The sequence below is a fragment of the Balaenoptera musculus genome, chromosome 9 (genome assembly GCF_009873245.2).
Source record: "Balaenoptera musculus isolate JJ_BM4_2016_0621 chromosome 9, mBalMus1.pri.v3, whole genome shotgun sequence".
In the NCBI taxonomy this organism is placed as follows: Eukaryota; Metazoa; Chordata; class Mammalia; order Artiodactyla; family Balaenopteridae; genus Balaenoptera; species Balaenoptera musculus.
Genome location: NC_045793.1, coordinates 33820935 through 33843199, shown reverse-complemented (window position 1 = coordinate 33843199; position 22265 = coordinate 33820935). Strand labels below are relative to the sequence as shown.

General features: G+C 33.8%; 1 protein-coding gene across 1 annotated transcript in view; it reads left to right on the top strand.

Moving 5' to 3' along the window:
- The window catches only part of CAPZA2 (capping actin protein of muscle Z-line subunit alpha 2), a 53891-nt gene that overhangs the window by 15901 nt on the left and 15725 nt on the right, over positions 1-22265 (top strand). Inside the window, exons 2-4 of the mRNA XM_036863833.1 lie at positions 9409-9472; positions 13097-13148; positions 21459-21522. Coding sequence (XP_036719728.1) covers positions 9409-9472; positions 13097-13148; positions 21459-21522 — 180 coding nt within the window. The remainder of the gene's footprint in view (positions 1-9408; positions 9473-13096; positions 13149-21458; positions 21523-22265) is intronic.

The following is a 22265-nucleotide window of genomic DNA, read 5'->3' as shown; positions in this document are numbered from 1 at the left end:
AAATTTCACATTGATACAACATTATTGTCTCATCTACAGACCCTATTCAAATTTCACCAATTGCTGGTCCAGGATCTAATCCAGGATCGCATTGAATTTTGTTTGTAGTGTCTCTTTGGGTCTTTAATCTGGAACAGTTTCTCAGCATTGTTTGTCCTTCATGACCTTACCACTTTGGAAGAGTGCAAAATGGTTATTTTGTAGGCTGTACCTCAATTTCAGTTTATTTGATGTTTCCTCATGATTAGATCAGCCTATGAAGTTTTGTCAGGAGCATAACAAGTGATGTTGTGTCCTCAGTACATCCTACTAGGAGGCACAGTTTTTACTATTATGATAACTTAGGTCATTTGGTAAAGGTGGTGTGTGGCAGGTTTCCTCAATATAAAGTTACTGTTTATCCCTTCTTAATTATCATGTAGAAGGATTCATTCACATTGTGTAAATATGCTCTTAAGACTTTTACCCACTAATTTTAGCATCTCTTGATGATTTTTGCCTGCAACAATTACCATTGTTGGTCACCCCAGGTGATTTTCTAATTCAATCATTCCTTCTACATCTATTAATTGAAATTCTACTATAATGAAGAGCTTCCCCCCATTTGTTCATTCATTTCTTTATGTCAATATGGACTCATGGATTCTTACTTTACTCTGTGGGTTGCTATCATTATTTGTTGCTTGAATTGTAGCCCATAAGAAAAAGTACCAAAAAAAAGTTTAATAGTATTTTGTGTTATCTCAGAAAGTTGACGGGCCAGAAAGAAAGTCCTTTTTCTCAGAGGGTAGTGTTATACTAACATTTTGGATATTGTTTTGAATATACTGCTTGTCTCTGCATAAGTAACTTTACAGTATCTGCTTTTTTCCAAGAAGCACAACAGAGTGGAACATACTTTTTATGTTATGTTTATCTTTTTGTATATTTTATACCAAGTAATGTTTGGATCCTAGAAAAAGCAAAGAAAAAATATAGCTCTTTTAGCTTTTAGGTCTATATTAGTAGGTTAACTTTTTTTTAAAAATAAATTTATTTATTTTATTTATTTATTTTTGGCTGTGTTGGGTCTTCATTGCTGCTCACGGGCTTTCTCTAGTTGCAGTGAACGGGGGCTACTCTTCGTTGCGGCAGGCAGGTTTCTCATTGCAGTGGCTTCTCTTGTTGCAGAGCACGGGCTCTAGGCTCGCGGTCTTCAGTAGTTGTGGCACGTGGGCTCAGTAGTTGTGGCTCGCAGGCTCTAGAGCGTGGGCTCAGTAGTTGTGGCGCACAGGCTTAGTTGCTCCGCGGCATGTGGGATCTTCCCAGACCAGGGCTTGAACCTGTGTCCCCTGCATTGGCAGGCAGATTCTTAGCCACTGCGCCACCAGGGAAGTCCCAGTAGGTTAACTTTTTAAAACTGTTCTTCTTGATGTGATTGTTATGAGGTATGCCTGTAAACTGCCAGTCACTAACATAGGTAAGAGTTAATCTCCCATCTAGCCAAACCTTCCCAACAAAACCAAGGCATCCTCCCTCTCGCAATCTAGAATTACAGTTTAGAAATACAATAAAGGTAATAACTCTTTCCTGAATCCTGCTCCAATTTAGAAGGACTTGACTTCGAATAATATCATGTGGAGGAAGATGGTGGTTAATGCAGGAGATTTTGCTGTGGGCCTTAGGGATGTATCTAATAATTCACTGGGCTTATCCAGAAAAACGATAATATTCCCAGGGGCAAATTGAGTATAGCTCCATGTGTGTTAGAGAGACTTTGGAGGAAATTATGTTTTTGATTATTTTCAGAAATTCATTCTACTCTTGGGACCTCTTGTTAACTTGTGTGACCTTTTTTCTTTCTTGGATTTGGAAGTGGCTAGAATAAATAATTTTTTAAATTAGAAAAAAGTCTGCTAGGAAGGATGGATGTAGGTGAATGTTCAGTCTATAGCAGTGTTTAGAAAATACCCTGATGATTGAACAGTTTCTCAGGAAGACAATTAAGCCTTTACTGTGGTGGACACACTTTCATTTCTTCAGCACCTGAGAAATCCAAAAAACAGGTTCTTCTTATCTTGTGAAATTCACAAAGACCAGATTAAGATACTTCAGACATAGCTGGTGAAGTCCAAGTTGTGTTTTGGGTTCTCAGCCAGACAACTCCCATGACTTCTCAACCCTCTGTGGCACTTCTTTTGACCCACCATTCATTTTGGATATTGTGAGCAGTCTTAACTCTTTTTGGTTACTGTATGCGTTTTGTGCAATAGCAAGGGCAAACAAGTCTGTAAGATAAAACTATAGAGCATTTTTGCTTTCTAGGTGAAAACCCAAAATAGAACTGACTGAAAGTCTAAATGATATGTACCTTTTTTTGAAACAACTAAAAAATTTAAAGCTCAATAGTTAATCATATCACTAAGTATGCTATACTGTATATATATATGTATATGTGTATATATATATATATCATATCACTAAGTATGCTATACTGTATATATATATATATATATCATATCACTAAGTGCTATACTGTGTGTGTGTGTGTGTGTATATATATATATATATATATATATACTACTTGCTATCAGTACTTTAATTTTGTCAGTTTTATTGGTAGGGTGTAAGTCATTAGAAGTGTTAAAAACAATTTCCTCAAAATTCTACAAGTTTCCAGAAGAAATATTTGATAAATTCATCAGCAGGTTACCACAATTTTTATTTGTTGCCTGTGGTAGTGATTAAGACTTTGTTTTAAATGCTTTCTAACATTTACCCCAATAGAAGAGAGAGAGGAATAAGGGAACAAAGGAAATTAAGACATTTTATGGAAACATAATAGATGCCAATGTATGTTTAGCATGCACTGTCTTCCATTCCCAACTCCACCCTTGCCTTTTTAAAATCACTTATTTTTTATATTTTCATTTTTGATTTTAATAACACTTTTAAACAGTTTAGAAGAAAATAATTTTTTTTATAAATTTATTTATTTATTTTTTGGCTGTATTGGGTCTTTGTTGCTGCACGCGGGTTTCTCTAGTTGCGACGAGTGGGGGCTGCTCTTAGTTGCAGTGCGCAGGCTTCTCATTGCGGTGGCTTCTCATTGTGGAACATGGGCTCTAGGTACGCGGGCTTCAGTAGTTGTGGCACTCAGGCTCAGTAGTTGTGGCTTGTGGGCTCTAGAGCGCAGGCTCAGTAGTTGTGGCTCACGGGCTTAGTTGCTCCGTAGCATGTGGGATCTTCCCGGACCAGGGATTGAACCCATGTCCCCTGCATTGGCAGGCGGATTCTTAACCACTGCACCACCAGGGAAGCCCAGAAGAAAATAATTTTGAAAACACATGAAATATATATTTTTAATTAACATATTGTAAAATACCCCCTTCTCTTTTTTTTATGACTTTCAACACATGTATAGATGCATATAACCATTACCAAAATCAATATATAGAGTAATTCCATCACCCCCAAAAACTCTCTTATTTTCTTCCTTTCCCTCATTTCTCCCATTGTGTTCACACCCATCCCCACTCCTCCTCCCAGCCCCTGGCAGCCATTGTTCTGTTCTCCATTGCTATAAAATATTGTTTATTGGAGAATGTCATGTAAATGGAATCTTATATCATTGCCATGTAACCATCTGAGAATGGTTTCTTTCATTCAGCATAAACCTTTTGAGATTCATCCAAGTTGTTGCATGTATTCATAATTTGTCCCTTTTCATTGCTGAGTAGTATTCCATCGCATAAACACATTATTGTTTATCCATTCACCCATAGGTGGACATTTAGGTTGTGGATTGTTTCTAGTTTTGAGCAATTTTGAATAGATTTTTGTGGGAACATAGGGTAGATACCTGGAAGTGGGATTGTTGTGTCGTATGGTGTGTGTTTATAAGAAATTGCTAAACTGTTTTTGGTACCAATTGTACCATTTTGCATTGCCACATCAATGTATTAGAGCTTCAGTTGTTTCGCATTGGTATTACCAATCTTCTTTATTTTAGCCATTCTATTAGGTATATAGTGGTATTTTATGATTTTAGTATTGATTTCCTAAATGATTAATGATATTGCACATCCTTTTGTGCATGTATATATCTTCTGTATATCCTTTTTGCTGAAGTGTGTTCAAGTCTTTTGTTCACTGTTTTCTTACTGTTGAGTTTTGATAGTATATGTTCTAGATACAGATTCTTTATTGGGTATGTGATTTGCTGATATTTTCTCCAGTTTGTAGCTGTCTTTTCATTCTTTTAACAATGTCTGTAACAGAGCATAAGTTTTTAATTTCAATGAAGTCCAGTTTATCAGTTTTTTTAATGGGTCATGGTTTTAGTATCATGTCTGATAACTTTTGGCCTAACCCCAGGTCATGAAGGTTTTCTTCTGTTTCCTTTTAATTTTTTGTTAAGTTCTATATTTTACATTTAGAGCTATAATCCATTTTGAGGTAATTTTTTTGGTAAGGGGTAAGGTTTAGATTGCAGTTTATTTTTTGCTCATGGATATCTAATTGTTTGGATATCATTTGTTGAAAAGATATTCTTTGAACATTGCATTGCCTTTGTACCTTTGTCAAAAATCATTTGGCCATATGTATGCAGGGTATATTTTTTGACTCTCAGTTCTGTCCCATTCATTATCTATCCCTCTATCTTAATGACTGTAGCTTTTTTTGTTTTTTACTTTTTGTTTTATTATTTTCTTTTTCATTATGGTTTATTACAGGATATTGAATATAGTTCCCTGTGCTATACAGTAGGACCTTGTTGTTTATCTATTCTGTATGTAATAGTTTGCATCTGCTAATCCCAAACTCCCAATCCATCCCTTCCCCTCTCCGCCTCCTCCTTGGCAACCACAAGTCTGTTCTCTATGTCTGTGAGTCTGTTTCTGTTTCGTAGGTAAGTTCATTTGTGTGTCATAGTTTGGATTCCACTTTTAAGATCTATGGTTCACTTTTAATTTCACTTAGATATAAGTGATATCATATGGTATTTGTCTTTCTCTTTCTGACTTCCTTCACTGAGTATGATAATCTCTAGGTCCATCCGTGTTGCTGCAAATGGCATTATTTCATTCTTTTTTATGGTTGGGTAGTATTCCGTGTGTATGTGCACACGCACGTGTGTGTGTATATGTATATGTATATATGTAAACACACACACCACATCTTCTTTATCCATTCATCTGTTGATGGACATTTAGGTTTCTTCCATGTCTTGGCTATTGTAAATAGTGCTGCTGTGAACACTGGGGTGCATGTATCTTTTCAAATTATAGTTTTGTCCAGATATATGCCCAGGAGTGGGATTGCTGGATCATATGGCAACTTTATTTTTAGTTTTTTTGAGGAACTTCCATCCTGTTTTCCATAGTGGCTGCATCAATTTACAGTCTCACCGACAGTGTAGGAGGGTTCCCTTTTCTCCACACCTGCTCCAGCCTGTATTATTTGTAGATTTTTTTTTTTTAAGACTCTACTGAGTCAGTTTATTTATTTTTTTATTTTTTAATTTTTTTAAATTTATTTATGGCTGTGTTGGGTCTTCGTTTCTGTGCGAGGGCTTTCTCTAGTTGCGGCAAGCGGGGGCCACTCTTCATTGCGGTGCGCGGGCCTCTCATTATCGCGGCCTCCCTTGTTGTGGAGCACAGGCTCCAGACGCGCAGGCTCAGTAATTGTGGCTCACGGGCCTAGTTGCTCCGTGGCATGTGGGATCTTCCCAGACCAGGGCTTGAACCTGTGTCCCCTGCATTGGCAGGCAGATTCTCAACCACTGCGCCACCAGGGAAGCCCCTGTAGATTTTTCTAACGATGGCCATTCTGACTGATGTGAGGTGGTAACTCATTGTAATTTTGATTTGCATTTCTCTAATAATTAGCGATGTTGAGTATCTTTTCATGTGCGTATTCGCCATCTGTATGTCTTTTTTGGAGAAATGTCTATTTAGGTTTTCTGCCCATTTTTTGATTGGGTTGTTTGTATTTTTGTCATTGAGTTGTCTGAGCTGTTTGTATTATTTTGGAAATGAAGCCCTTACTGGTCACATCATTTGCAAATATTTTCTCCGAGTTCGTAGGTTGTCTTCTCATTTTGTTTATGGTTTCCTTTGCGTGCAAAAGCTTAAAAGTTTGATTAGGTCCCATTTGTTTATTTTTGCTTTTATTTCTTTTGTCTTGGGAGACTGACCTAAGAAAACATTGGTATGATTTATGTCAGAGAATGTTTTGCCTGTGTTCTCTTCCAGGAGTTTTATGGTGTCATGTCTTATATTTAAATCTTTAGGCCATTTTGAGTTTATATTTGTGTTTGATGTGAGAGAGTGTTGTAACTTCACTGATTTACATGTGGCTGTCCTGCTTTCCCAACACCACTTGCTGAAGAGACTGCCTTTTCTCCATTGTATATTCTTATCTCCTTTGTCAAAGATTGATTGACCATAGGTGTGTGGGTTTATTTCTGGGCTCTCTCTTCTATTCTATTATGATCCATATATGACTGTAGCTTTATATTAAGCCTTAAGGTTAGGTAGTGTGAATTCTCCAACTTTGTTCTTTTTCAAAATTATTTTGGCTATTCTAGTTCATTTGCCATTGCTACTTTGCATTTACTGCTAAGGGTGTGAAATAATATTCATTCTCTCTCATTTCCTAACCAAAATCTTTTTTTTAATACCATGGTGTATGTTCATGTGTGTGTTTATGGTTGTTCTGGGCATCAGAGTGATTTCTTGATCTTGCTTCCATTTGTGGGGAGGGAGTGTTAATCTTGATACATGGCCAAAATAGCCTGCATTCATTGCATTCTTCAAACATAGAAAAATAATAATATAGGAAACATCAATGTTAGAATCAGCTTGTTGATGTGTATCAAAAAAATCCTGCTTGGATTTTGATTGGGCCTTCATTGAATCTGTAGAATAGTTTGGGAAAAATTGTTATCTTTACAATAAGGAGCCTTCCAATCCATGAACATACATGTCTCTCCATTTATTTAGATTTTCTTTGATTTCTTTCATCAGTTTGTGTAGTTTCAGGATATTAGTCCTGTACATATTTTGTTAGATTTGTACCTAAGTTTTATAGGTTATTGGGTAGTTTTGTTTGTTTGTTTAAGATTCCTTGGGATTTTTCATTGTAAACAATCATGTTGTCCGCAAGTAGAAAGTTTTATTTTATTTATGAAACGACTTTCATTTGTTTTTCTTACCTTATTGCACTAAGATCTCAGTATGATGTTTAATAGGAGGGATGAGAACAGACATCGTTACCTGATGTTAGGGGGAGGCTTTCAGTCTTTGACCATTAAGGATGATGTTAGCTATAGGCTTTTTTGTAAATACCTTTTATCAAATTAAAGACATTGTCTTTTTAGTTTGCTAAGAGTTTTTTTTTATCATGATTGGTTGTTGAATGTTATTAAGTAATTTTTCTGCTTCTATTGAGGTGATTGTGGTTTTTCATCTTTAATCAGTTTATATTGTAAATTGCTTTTCAAATAGTGAAACAGCCCTACATTTCTAGGAAAAACTCCACTTGGTCATGATGTGTTATCCTTTCTATATATAGTTGGGTTCAATTTGCTAATATTTTATTGAAGGTTTTTGCTTCTGTGTTTATGAGAGGTTTTGGTCTGTGAGTTGTGTTTCTTGCAGTATTTTAGTCTTTGGTATAGGATAATTCTATTCCCTTAAAATAAGTTGGAAGTTGTTGTCTTCAATTCTGTTTTCTGGAATAATTTGTGCTTAGAATTGATAATATTTCTTCCTTAAATGCCTGTTATAAGAAACCTGAAGTTTTATTTGTTGGAATGCTTTTTAACAACAAACTCAATTTCTTTAGTAGATCTAGGACTATTCAGGTTACATATTTCTTTTTGAGTGAACTCTGGTTTTTTCTGTCTTGGGAAGAAGTTTATTTCCCTTAAGTTGCTGCTATTGACATTTTAAATACCAAAAAAGTTTATACTTTGGCTGTTTTGTTGGTGGCCACCCTGTCACATTCTGCCCTGTTAATCTTTTTGGTGGGAGCATTTACCCATTCTGCCAAAACTGTTTTAAATCTGAGGAGCAGCATAATATAGTAAATAAAGTGTATATTCAGTAATCAGACTGAAGAGTAAATGACATAATCCGTGTAAAGTGCTTGGTAAACACTAATTTAAATAATCCCATTTTTGTTATCATCTTCATCATTGTAATCTCTCCGTGGTATCCAACAACAGTCGTAGGTTTTGCTTCAGACTTTTTGGTGTTCCAGACTACAAAAGCTTTTCTTTTTGTTTTAAATTAACAGTTTTCTAACTGGCCTTGTCACATATGTGGCCTCTAGCTAGGAACATCTTCTTTTTAACTGTAAATACCTTTTTCATCTGTGTCTCTCCTCTGAAAACCATATGTGTACTTAGATGCATGCACACACACATATAACATATATGCACAAACATATATAATTATTTCCTTTTCCATTATTTTTAGTTTCATCATCAGAGCAGCGACAGTGCTAGTAAAGTGGACAATATGAAATAAAGCTTTTGTTTTTGCCATGTGTGGTCCCTTAATTCAGTGAATACTTGGATGTGTATTTCAAAAATCAACTGGAAAACTTGTTTATAGTGTTTTCTGGGCCTCATTTCCAGAATCCAATTCATTTGGTTGGATAGGGCTCATGAATGTGCATTTCTGACAAGATCACTGATCAGCTGAGTTGGAGGCTATTGTATAGTGGTTGGAAAACTATTATAAATACTCAGAACTTCTTCACTAAATTATAATATTGGGCATGTCATCTAACCTCTCATGTATATTCATTAGTGATTAATCTCTTTAATATAGCCTTTATTGTCTTAAAATATACCTGTCAGTATACCTGTTGATATTTTTGTCTCTCACTTATTTTTGAACTAAAATTTCCTAAGATACAGTCAGATCTCATGTTCAAAACATTTTGAATTTAGACCTTTCTTCCCCTCTTCCTTTCTACATTTTTTTAAACTAATTTGTGACTTTATAGACATGCACATTTGTGACTGTATAGACACACAAATATATTTTCTTCATAGTACCTAAATGCATCTTATTTCCTCACACATAGAAATTTTCTTGATGGATCATTTTTTTCCATTTTAGTTTAACAGAAAAATTTGCTTATAAGAAAATATTTATATGTAGGCAGCTTTGAATCCTTAAATGCATTAGTTATATGTATATTTTATCTACATTCAGTCTATGCATTGTGATTATATTAAATGATTAAAACAGTAATAAACTTAGGGTGTTTGAGTGAAAAAATGTCACTGTCTTTAAAATCTTCTTAAGCCATTTTCAGTAGAACTTTGAAATAGTATAATTTTGCATGGTTTTTGGTTGTTTTAGCAGAGGCCTATGCCGTGGAACATTTATATCTTTGTTTCTGTTTTAGGTGCGTATAGCAGCAAAATTCATCATTCATGCCCCTCCTGGAGAATTTAATGAGGTGTTTAATGGTGAGTGTTTAATTCATAACACTTAAGGCTTGATATATCAAGCACTCCTTTTTTAAAGAATAAATTACGTAACCAAAGTAACTAATTTAAGGGGAGTGGGTAGAAAAATCTGTACTTTGTGAATTACAGTGAAAATTTTTGTCAATATGGATTTTGTAAGGTCTAGAATATAATGTGTTTATGACATATGATAATTATGTTTGCAAATTTTAACCCTCTTAAAGAATAACATTAAATCATTTTAAAAGACAAGAAAATTTTAATTTTAATTATTTTTTGGAGTTGTGAAATGCATTTTTTATGTTTCTTTTAAAGAAAAGCCTACTCAATTAATAGGAACAGCCAAAAAAGAAGGGAGGAACATTGTTTCACTGTGCTTGTTTCCTGGGCTTAGAAGATGACATCACGTGTAAAAACAATTTGTTATTTAAATTATATCTCATAAATCAGTTCACAGTATACCTTTCTTTAAACCTCACACCTCACTGGCAAACAGTTTTATAATTATTCACCCATAGATGAGAAATTTAAATACAACATAGTCTCCTGGTTGCTGTAAAAACTGTAACAATAGCTCCTCTTTAACAGAATGAAGTGGTTGAAATAGTTGTGCAGAAAATGGCCTGTAGTGATTTTTATACAAAACTTTTTTAAAGCAGTTTTAAGAATAATCTACCACAAGTACTTTAAATGCGTAATTTCTACTTCATATATACTTGGCCTTCACCATGTCTTAAATTAAAACTAATTTATAAAGTGCTCTTCAGTTTCATTTTTTAAACATTCTACTCCAGAGTAAGCTATTTAAACCTGTTTTTTAAGAAGTTTAATCTCTCATTTTCATTCATAGTATAAGATATAATGGAATCTCACCTCAGAAAAGATTAGGTTTGAAAGTCAAAAAATGAGGCAAAAATTGTATAAAGTTAAAATACCCTAGAAAATCCCTTAAATCATCCACAAACAACATTAATATATGATTTAGTACATACAGTTACATATGGTAATTTTTATACATTTAAAAATTTAACCACTGAGCTACACTTAGAGGAAGAATGGCAGTGTATATTGTGAAAAATCTGGAAGTTAAAATATTCTTCCTTTCAAGATAACCATAAAATCTGAAGCAATGAATTGGGAAGTTGGGGAGAATTCAAAAGTATTTCTTCTTCTAATAGGGTTTAACTTCTGTTTTAATATTCAGCCTTTATAACCTAAATACAGGTTAATACGTTTGATGGTTGGGGCATTAAAGAAGATAGTCTTTTCTCCATAGGGTCAAAAGTTGGCTTTTAACTTAAATTGATAATGGGGAAACTATGCTACTGTCAGTAGCCCCCAAACTCCCGTACAATTTATAGAGCCAGGATAAATTATAATTCTAAGAAAAGATTTTCACTTACTATTCTTACCCTGAATTAAATGCCCTACAAATTTGTTAATCAGAAAGACCCTGAAAGAATGTATGAGTCCCAGAAATTGCTTTTCTAAGTCTCATTGGAAATTGATGTTGAGTTGATATTTTCTGTGTTGACGTACAGTAGGCATTTTGGATGAGGACTAGGGCATTTAGGATGAGCCGTTCAGTAGACCTGGGCTGGGACTGTGGAATGGAAATGGGAATATAAGATATTTATGTAAGTTTTAAATGAGGGAGTATTTTAGAGTGAGAAAGGAGTTAAGTATTTGAGGGGGAAATCTCATATGCATTTGGTTATTTTCATGCTATTTCTGTTGATAATATTAACATCAGAATGATTCCATGGAAGCCACAAATTTTAGAATTTCAGAGTCATAAAATCTTGTTAGATCAGTGGTTCCCAAATGCTATTTCCCAGATTGGCTATGTAAGAATCATTAAAACATAGATTTCTGGTCTTCATTCTCAGGAACTGATGTGTTATCTGGGCTGGAGCTCTGAAATGTATACCTTTTTTTTTTTTTTTTTTTTTTAAAGACTCCCACCCACCCATTGTTCTGATGTGTGGTCTGACTTGAAACCACATCCCTTCTTAAGAGTAGTTTTTATTTTATTCAAATTCTTCTCTATTTCCTTCACTGTATTCTTCATATGATAGTAGTTTGGACTTTTTTTCCAGAGTAAAGATAGCTGGATCATATGGATGTTGCTTTTAAATTATTTTCCCATTTAGGTATAACTGAAAAAAGATAACACTACCTAGCATGCAATACTGCTGTTAATGATTATGCTTTAAATATTGAAGGTACAGTAATCATATTTATCAAATCGAATTCCCAGTTTACTTTGTGAGATAAGAATACCTATAATTGTAAATGTCTGTGTTTTAATTTTTTAGGCAGAAGCTTCCATTGTTTAAAATCAGTTAATTTAGAAATCAAATTAGTATTATTTTAGTGGTTAGCCGGATACTGTTTTTTAAGTTGGGACTTACTGCTAAAAAGAGGTATGTGAATAGGCAATATTTTTTCTTTTGGAATGTCTTTATTATTTTTGTAAAAATGATACATAGTCATTCTAAAATTTCCAAAGAGCAAAAAAGAATCTAAGAATTACACAAAATTCTACCCTCTCTTCTCCACTGTTTGAATGAAATACTTCCAACATTTCTCAATTTAGACACATATATATAACATTGCATAAATATAATACTATACATGCTGGGTTTTCCCCTTCCTGTTTATTATATCGTGTATATATTTCCAAGTTGATAAATGCGTATCTACATTATTTCTATTGGATGCCCAATTTTACACTATTTATAAGAACAATTGTCTGTTTATGTTACATTTAACCAGTTTCTTAATAGAAGGTACTTAAGTTATTTTTGTTATTTTCATTTAATGAAAAAATTAGGATACTTTGTTATATGTACTTTATGATAGCAATTATGTAAAACAGCCAAGTGTATAGGGAAAATAATGAAAGAAAATACATCAAGACTAGAGTAGAATTTTGTTTGTTTGTTGGTGAAATTATGTGATTTTTTTTTCTAATTAAAATTGTAGTTTTAAAGTTGTGTTTTAATGATTAAAAGGCATGTGTCTACATAGTTGAGTCTGTGGTTAGGACAGAGTTAAGGATCAACAACCAAAGTGAGATTACTAAATCAAATAAAGTAGTTATCTGTATCTAACTCAACACATTCATCTGTTGTTGAACATGAGCTGTCTGAGAAACAAAATGCCTACATCTGTACTGCGTTCACAAGCTGTTTCTTGTTTAATCACTTTTTCCATAGAGCAAATTCATTTGAAACTCATGATAGTATTGTCAGACTAAGAGGCATAGTGCTCAGTCTTCGGCAGATCTTATCACACCATCTTTTTGGTGTAGCTTATCTCCACTTTAGTTCTTTGGAGACATGTTATAGTCTGCCTGCATTGACTATTAAGAGTATGAAATAACATATATTTTCATTTCATTCCATCTGCTATTTCCTTACCAAAATCTTTTCTTTTTTATTAATACCATGATATGTTTTTGTGGTTATTTTGGTCATCACAGTGACGTTTTGATCTCCCATACATGTTTTGGGGGGTGGGTAGGATACTAACACATGACTAAAATAACCTAAATTCATTCCATAGAAATTTCAAATATAGGAAAATAGTAATATAGAAAAAATAATGTTTGTTTTGCAGATGTTCGGTTACTGCTTAATAATGATAATCTTCTCAGGGAAGGAGCAGCCCAGTAAGTATTATGCATTATATTAACATAATTAAAGTGACATGGGAAAAAATATTTTAAAAGTGGTTTTTAGGTACTAATCCATGAAATAGATATTTGCACATCAAGTTCAAATATATATAATAATATGTATATACTAGGTTAGAAGAGAAATATTTTTGATCACAGAAGGATATAGAGACACAATTATAACATGAAATTCTCTATTCATTGTGTGTTTGGCAGTGGCTTATATACTCAATACTGTATTTTGACATTTGCAAAGTTGGATAAAATTATTTTAGAAACTTTGATTTGTGAAATTGTGATACTTTAAATTTTATGCAGTAGTTACATTTTACTTTCTGTTAAATGCTTGATCCTAATAGATTTTTGAGAAGGACCTACTGTATAGCACAAGGAACTATATTCAGTATCTTGTAATAAGCTATAATGGAAAAGAATCTGAAAAAGAATATATATATGTATATATAACTGAATCACTTTGCTGTACACTTGCAATATTGTAAATGCACTGTACTTCAGTAAAAAGAAATAGATTTTTGAGGGTTAGGAGCTTATTTTATTCATCCATAAATACCTAACATAGTATCTGACACATATTTACTTAATAAGTATTTACTAGATTTGTGAGTGATTCAAAGAACTAAGCAGTTCTAAATCCTAGTACATCATCTTTGGACCAGTGACCACAATCATGAGTTGCCACAGCTATCTTAAGATTTCAGAGAAATAATTGGTTCTCTTTCCCTCTCCCACCTCCCTAAATAAGGCCTGTGGACCCATATTTTAGGCTAATGGACTTCATTACTCATTTGAAAATGAGGAGATTAAACGTTCAGGTGCCTTACAAAGAGTGTTCAGTATCATCCAGTCACCTACTTTCATCTTAGTGTACTACCCAAAATGTGAAATCCTGACTAATGGGGGAAATTTGCTCTAATTCTATTTTTGTAATGTTTGTAAGGCTTTATCGAATAAATTTGTTCTTTAGAGTTAATCCTAATGAAGGTAGAGGTGCAACAGACTTCTAGACATACCTGATTTTGCTTCTGATTTAAATTCCTGTTATTTTTTTCCCATTTTTAAATTGAAGTATAGTTGATGTACAATATTATATATGTTATAGGTATACAACATAGTGATTCACAATTTTTTAAAGTTATATTCCATTAATAGTTACTGCAAAATACTGGCTATATTCCCTGTGTTGTACAATACATACTTGTAGCTTATTTATCTTATATTGTATATAATAGTTTGTGTTTCTTAATCCCATACCCTTATATTGCCCCTCCCCCCTTCCCTCTCCCCACTGGTAACCACTAGTTCTCTATATCTGTGAGTCTGTTTCTGTTTTATTATATTCACTAGTTTGTTGTATTCTTAGATTTCACGTATAAGTGATATCATACAGTATTTGTCTTTCTCTGACTTATTTCACTTAGCATAATGCCCTCCAAGTCCACCCATGTTGTTGTAAATGGCAAAATTTCATTCTTTTTTATGGCTGAGTAGTATTCCATTGTATATATTTACCACTTCTTCCTTATCCATTCGTCTGTTGATGGACACTTAGGTTGCTTCCATATTTTGGCAATTGTAAATAATGCTGCTACGAACATTGGGGTGCAAGTATCTTTTTGAAGTAGTGTTTTTATTTTCTTCCAATATATACCTAGGAGTGGAATTGCTGGATCATGTGCTAGTTTTATTTTTAGTTTTTTGAGAAACCTCCATACTATTTCCCACAGTGGCTGCACCAATGTACATTCCCACCAACAGTGTAGGAGGGTTCCCTTTTCTCCACGTCCTCTCCAGCATTTGTTATTTGTGTTCTTTTTTGATGATAGCCTTTCTGACAGGCGTGTGGTGATACCTCACTGTGGTTTTGATTTGCATTTCCCTAACGATTAGCAACGTTGAGCATTTTTTCATGTGCCTGTTGGCCATCTGTATGTCCTCTTTGGAAAAATGTCTATTCAGGTCTTCTGCCTGTTTTTCAATCAGGTGGTTTGTCTTTTTGCTGTTGAACTGTATGAACTATTTATTCTGGATATTAATTCCTTATCAGTCGTATCATTTGCAAATATTTTCTCCTGTTCATTTTGTCTTTTTGTTTTGTTGATGGTTTCCTGTTCTGTGCAAAAGCACTTAAGTTTAATTAGGTCCCTTTTATCTCCTTTGCTTTAGGAGATGGATCCAAAAAAATATTGCTGCGATTTATATCAAAGAGTGTTGTCTGTGTTTTCCTCTAGGAGTTTTATGGTTTCCAGTCTTACATTTAGGTCTTTTTTTTTTTTTTTTGAATTTTTGAATTTTATTTAATTTATTTTTTTATACAGCAGGTTCTTATTAGTCATCAGTTTTATACACATCAGTGTATACATGTCAATCCCAATCGCCTAATTCATCACACCACCACCCCCACCTCCCAGCTGCTTTCCCCCCTTGGTATCCATACGTTTGTTCTCTACATTTGTGTCTCAATTTCTGCCCTGTAAACCGGTTCATCTGTACCATTTTTCTAGGTTCCACATATATGCGTTAATATACGATATTTGTTTTTCTCTTTCTGACTTACTTCACTCTGTATGACAGTCTCTGGATCCATCCACGTCTCAACAAATGACCCAATTTTGTTCCTTTTTATGGCTGAGTAATATTCCATTGTATATATGTATCACATCTTCTTTATCCATTCGTCTGTCAATGGGCATTTAGGTTGCTTCCATGACCTAGCTATTGTAAATAGTGCTGCAGTGAACATTGGGGTGCATGTGTCTTTTTGAATTATGTTTTTCTCTGGGTATATGCCCAGTAGTGGGATTGCTGGGTCGTATGGTAGTTCTATTTTTAGTTTTTTAAGGAACCTCCATACTGTTCTCCATAGTGGCTGTATCAATTTACATTCCCACCAACAGTGCAAGAGGGTTCCCTTTTCTCCACACCCTCTCCAGCATTTGTTGTTTGTAGATTTTCTGATGATGCCCATTCTAACTGGTGTGAGGTGATACCTCATTGTAGTTTTGATTTGCATTTCTCTAATAATTAGTGATGTTGAGCAGCTTTTCATGTGCTTCTTGGCCATCTGTATGTCTTCTTTGGAGAAATGTCTATTTAGGTCTTCTGCCCATTTTTGGATTGTGTTGTTTGTTTTTTTTAATATTGAGCTGCATGAGCTGTTTATATATTTTGGAGATTAATCCTTTGTCCGTTGATTAGTTTGCAACTATTTTCTCCCATTGTGAGGGTTGTCTTTTCGTCTTGTTTATGGTTTCCTTTGCTGTGCAAAAGCTTTGAAGTTTCATTAGGTCCCATTTGTTTATTTTTGTTTTTATTTCCATTACTGTGGGTGGTGGATCAAAAAAGATCTTGCTGTGATTTATGTCGAAGAGTGTTCTTTCTGTGTTTTCCTCTAAGAGTTTTATAGTGTCCGGTCTTACATTTAGGTCTCTAATCCATTTTGAGTTTATTTTTGTGTGTGGTGTTTGGGAATGTTCTAATTTCATTCTTTTACATGTAGCTGTCCAGTTTTCCCAGCACCACTTATTGAAGAGACTGTCTTTTTTCCATTTTATATTCTTGCCTTCTTGGTCATAGATTAATTGACCATAAGTGTGTGGGTTTATTTCTGGAGTCTCTATTCTGTTCCATTGATCTATGTATCTGTTTTTGTGTCAGCACCATACTGTTTTGGTTACTGTAGCTTCGTAGTATAAGTCTGAAGTCTGGGAACATGATTGCTCTAGCTCCGTTCTTCTTTCTCAAGATTGTTTTGGCTATTACGGGTCTTTTATGACCTTTTATCTTTCAATAGAAATTTTTATTTATTATTTTTTATTGTGGGGGAAATATGCTTAATATGAAGTTTAACGTTTTAACCATTTTTAGGCACACAGTTCTTTGGCATTAAGTACATACACATTTTTGTGTAACCATCACCACCATCCATCTCCAGAACTTTTTATTTTCCCAGACTGAAACTCCATACCCTTTAAGCAATAATTTTCCATTCTCCCCTCCTCTTAGCCCCTGGGAACCATCATTCTATTTAATGTATGAAGTGGAGTCATACAATATTTGTCCTTTTGTGACTGGTTTATTCTACTTAGCAGAATGTCTTCAAAGTTCATTTATGTTGGAGCGTGTGTTAGAATTTCCTTCCTTTTTAACACTGAATGTGTGTGTGTTTACATACATATATATATATATACACCACATTTTGTTTATCCATTCACATGTCAGTGGACAGTCGGGTTGCTTCCACCCATTAAATTATTATATTAAAGTGCATAATAGAAATCAGTTTACTTGATATCTTTGACTTTAGTTATTAGTTTCTGGGTGAATGGCCTCTTATTCCTAAGTTCTTTAAACCTTTTAAAATTATTTACATACCCAAGTAAAATTAGTTTTCTTTATAATAGCATATAGCATGTTGACAAAAGTCTTACGGAAGTAAAGAAAACATACAACATTTATGAACTTGTAACAACAGTACTTTCAAAGTAACCTTTTCCTCTGAGTTCTCTGTGGTAAATAAATTTGTGCGTTGTTTCGTGTAGGTGCAAAAATTAGTGAATTTTTTTGAGTTAAGGAAATGAGAAACTTCCTTTGTTTTTTTTTTTTTTTTTTTTAACATCTTTATTGGAGTATAATTGCTTTACAATGGTGTGTTAGTTTCTGCTTTATAACAAAGTTCGTTTGTTTAAAGAAGAGTTTTTCCCCTGCAGAGTAAAGTTTAATGAAGGTCAGAAAAATAGTCATAATTATATAAATGGTATGAAACAGTTACACATTTGAATAAAAAATGATGAAAGCATTGAAATTTTATTTGTCCAAAGGAGTATTTATCTGATGATTGTTACATTTAAATAAATTGGAGTTCTTTTAAAAAAACTGGAATATGAGCTATATTTCTCTTTTATTATGAACCAAATTTCAGGGACAGTCTTGGTCCATGTTTCAAGAGGTATGTACATTAAATGCCTGATATTCTGATCTTTTAAGGAGATTAGTCTTTGAGGAAATCAGTACCTAATGATAAAACAAGATGTTTATAGTATGACCTCAAAAAACATCAAAACCTTCAGTAGAAACTTCAGGTTTTCTTGCATGTGGTTATAGTCTCAGTAAATGATTGCTAACTAGATAAACAAGAAGAGAAAGAAGTGATTCTTTTTGTTGACTTCAGTAGTAGTCTTTGTACAGAAGAGTTTCTCAAAACTCTTTGTTCAAATTCATTTTGCAATCTGAAGTTATCTGTGAAGTACAGAAATACACCTTAAATCATTGATTGACTTCAGAATTATATTACTCTGGTTCACAGTGTCCTGTCTGTGAAATAATTTTCAAACAAACATGCTGTTACCCCCATTGTTCACTTGACTTGGTTCTGAATTACTTTTGAAATACCTCCAAACCTGGTTTCATCCTCAAAAGATAATGTATCACCTGTCATTGAGCCTGTCCAGACCTATATAACATAAGCTTGGAAAGCATTGTAAAAACATTTAAAATGTGTCCTAGTGGCAGTTTCACCAAAGTAAGTGCATAGCCATAGTCCTACTGCTTCTTAGGTTGCATTTTTTGATACTAAATTTCTTTTATACAAGTACAGCTCCTTCTGTGTACTTCTTTTCCTCCTTTCTTCCACCTTTTTCCTGTTGCTTTAACTCTTTTAATTTTAAATTTATTTTTGAGAAATTCCTCTTCCTATCTTTTTGTAAGGGTGGGGGAAACATGGCTATTCTTAAAAGTGGTTCTAATGGGACATCTTTACTGAAGGGCATAAATTCAGTGTATTTCATAGTAAAATTAGGCATACTGAAGACTTGGTACTTCCAAGTCTAGAAAACTTTGAAATATCCAGAAATAGCCTTTTATTCAACAGACATGACGAATGCCAGACTTCACTGTGATGATGAGACAAATAAACCTCTTAGGGATTATCCAGTGGGGAGTCAGACATGTTGAATTTCTGGCCAACTGAAATAAAATATAGAGGCATATCAAAGACCTTTGGAGCCCAAAGGAAGAAATTTTAAATTTCTATTTAGAGATGGTTTTTGAGCTGAGTTTAAATGATGAGCGCAATTCGAATAGTAAATAAGAGAGATGATGTGGAAACACATGGTAAAAAGTATAAGGTGTGAATGACTAATGGTAAAGGGTATAAAAAAAAATCTAAATACAGGAACAGGTGACTTAGAAATGGGTGATTGGGCTACAGAACTCTACAAGGGCAGAGAAATTATTGTTTTCACTGTGTCTAATAGAGTGCTTAACACCTAAATATTTGCATGGGTGGAGGGGTAGGTAAATGGATGATGAGTGGGTAAATGGAGTAAGTTTTCTGAACTAGAAGGGACTTTGGAAGTCATCTAGTTCAAACCCCCCTTTTTTGTGGATATGGTAAGTCAGGCCCATACTAGCTAATATCAGGGTTCGAACAAAACCTAGATATTCTGTAGTCTGACTCCTAGGTTAGTGAGTACCTTTCCTGCCATACTGCATAATTGTCACCTGTTTAACTTGCTTTGAGCATTTAAGATACAGTTTTACCTATTTCATATTCATTGTCTCCTTTTCAGATTTCCTGTTCTTACCCCACTCCCAGATTATAGATGAATGGGGTTTGATATAAGCAGTAAAGGACCCAAGACCAAATTACTATCTAAATTTATTATTTAAATATGTCTTTTACTGGAAAGTGAACCCTCAATTCTAAGTGATTTAGAATACTTTTTAATCTCAAACATACTTTTGAGGTAAATTCATTTAAGGGATAGTAACTGCCTGGCTATGTTGGGGCTATTCCTATGAAAATTACAGTTTTAATGAATAAAGAAAATCTCCCTTTCCCTCCATACATTTCTATATTTACTCCCATCTTTTTTTGACATGCAGTGTCAGGAATTTGACAGCTAGGAATTTAATCCTACTTTGCTGTTTTTACATTTACTAGTCTCCTGTTAACTCATCAATAATGCTTTGCTCAACCTCCTCTCTTGAGGAGATTCAGTAGCTAACACCTAAAAATTCAGTGGACATTTTACCATCCAGAGTAATCTGAAAAGCTTCCAAGTAGATTAGATTTAGAGATGTACTCCTAAATTTTAAAATTCTCACTGTCTTTCCTAGTAAGTGGAAGAGATTTCCTAGGTTATAGACTTAATAAAATACAGTGTGATCTTTATTTTTTAGGTAATTTTTTTGTGCTATGAGAGTTTTTCCTACAAATGTATTATGTAATACATTATTCTTTACTCATATGAAAGAAAGTAGAGAGAGGCTTTATTCTTGAATCTATCTCATCACCATTTCCTAGTTCAGACTCTCAGCTGTTCTAACATGGACGTTTGCCTAATGATAGCCCAACTGCTTTTCCTGGCTCTAGTTGCTCCACCACCCAATTGTCATACACACTGCTGCCAAATTAATCTTCTTCAGAAGTAGTTCTTGGTTGTCTTTTCTCAAAAAGCTTCTGTAATTCTGCTTTGCCTCCCAAATGAAGTAATTTTTCCATCATGCAGGACCTTTCAGTTGAAGGCAGTAAATATAACTGAACACCTGCTATGTGCCAGGCATTGAGCTTGGTGCTTTCTGTGATGTTGGACTTAACCTATCTTCTCCTCTTGTATTTTGCTCATCTTGGTCCCTCTAATTGAATTACTCTTCTCATCCCTCCAATTTCTGCAAGACCAGAGAACCTACCCATTATTTCAAGGCCATTTCTCAGTATCACTTCCATTATGATATCACCCCTGATTCTCTTTTCTTCTTACCCTTGCCTCAACAGAATGTAATTTTTAAAAATATATATTCTCTGTGATGTTTATTGGTCATTCTCTTATGGTACTTTCTGCTTTGTGTTATGATTATGTTTATCATAGCTCCTATTCAACTGTAAGCCCTTTGATCTGTCTAATTACTCTTTGCATCTCTCACAGCACCTACTCTGTTTCCCGGTATGTTGTATACTAAATGTTAGTATATACTTGAATAGTTGGGTATGTGTCTTATAAGTGGCTAACCTTTACTTTCAGGGTTTTGAAGGAAAGGACTGATTATATTTACTGATTTAATTTTTTTGCTAAGCATTGAAAGCTGGGTGTCATTCACCGGGTTTTAAAAAGCCATACCTATATAATATTTATACCTAATATAAGATCAGTAGTAGAGAATTAACAGTTTTATTTAACTTGCCATGTGCAGTGCAGGAGACTTTTATTTGACAGTGAATTGTTTGTGATTTTTTTAAGAACATTAAATACATAATTTAAAATAATTGACCCTTTTCTTTTTTAGTGCATTTGCACAGTATAACTTGGACCAGTTTACTCCAGTAAAAATTGAAGGTTATGAAGATCAGGTATGTTTCACATAAACACAGGATCTGATATTCTTTATTTCATTTGTAATGGTTAGTGTATCCTGCAAGAATTGTGAAGTGGTATGTTTAAAGGTTAAAAAAAAAGCGTTCATTTTAATCATAGCCACTTAGGAGCAAAGTAATTGAAAATGTAGTTTCTTTTGTTGAGACCAATAATGCTATTAGCAGAAAGTCCCTTTTAGAAATATTCAAATGTAATTATTTTAAGATTTTAGAAGATAATTGCTTTAAATCTACTTTCTTGTTTTTTATAGGAAAAAAAATCAATCCTATATTAATCCAAAATCTAGAGTTTATATTAGTAAGATTTATGTCATAATTTAGTTGCTCTGGAATTCTACAGTTCTTCATGTGAGTAACTTAGCATTTAGTAATTATTAAATCTTTTCTTTCCAAAGTGCAAGTTGGAATTGCTAAGCAAAGAAAAGCCCCAAAAGTCACTAGCATTCTTATTTTTTATTTTTTGGTTTAAAGTTACTAGTAATTGAACAGTGATTGTGTTTCTATCATGCTTACATGAAGCACAATTTATATAAAACAATATGAAGAAGGAACTGGAGATAAAACATAAGAGAGAGTAGTAACAATTAGTTCTCAGTGGCAAACTATATTAAAGCTTGTGTTTGGCATTATTCATTATGTAATATGTAGTCTCGTAGTTATAGGGGAAAAAGAGAGACCAGACAGAAGATGACTTATAACTGAAGGGAAAAAGTAAACGT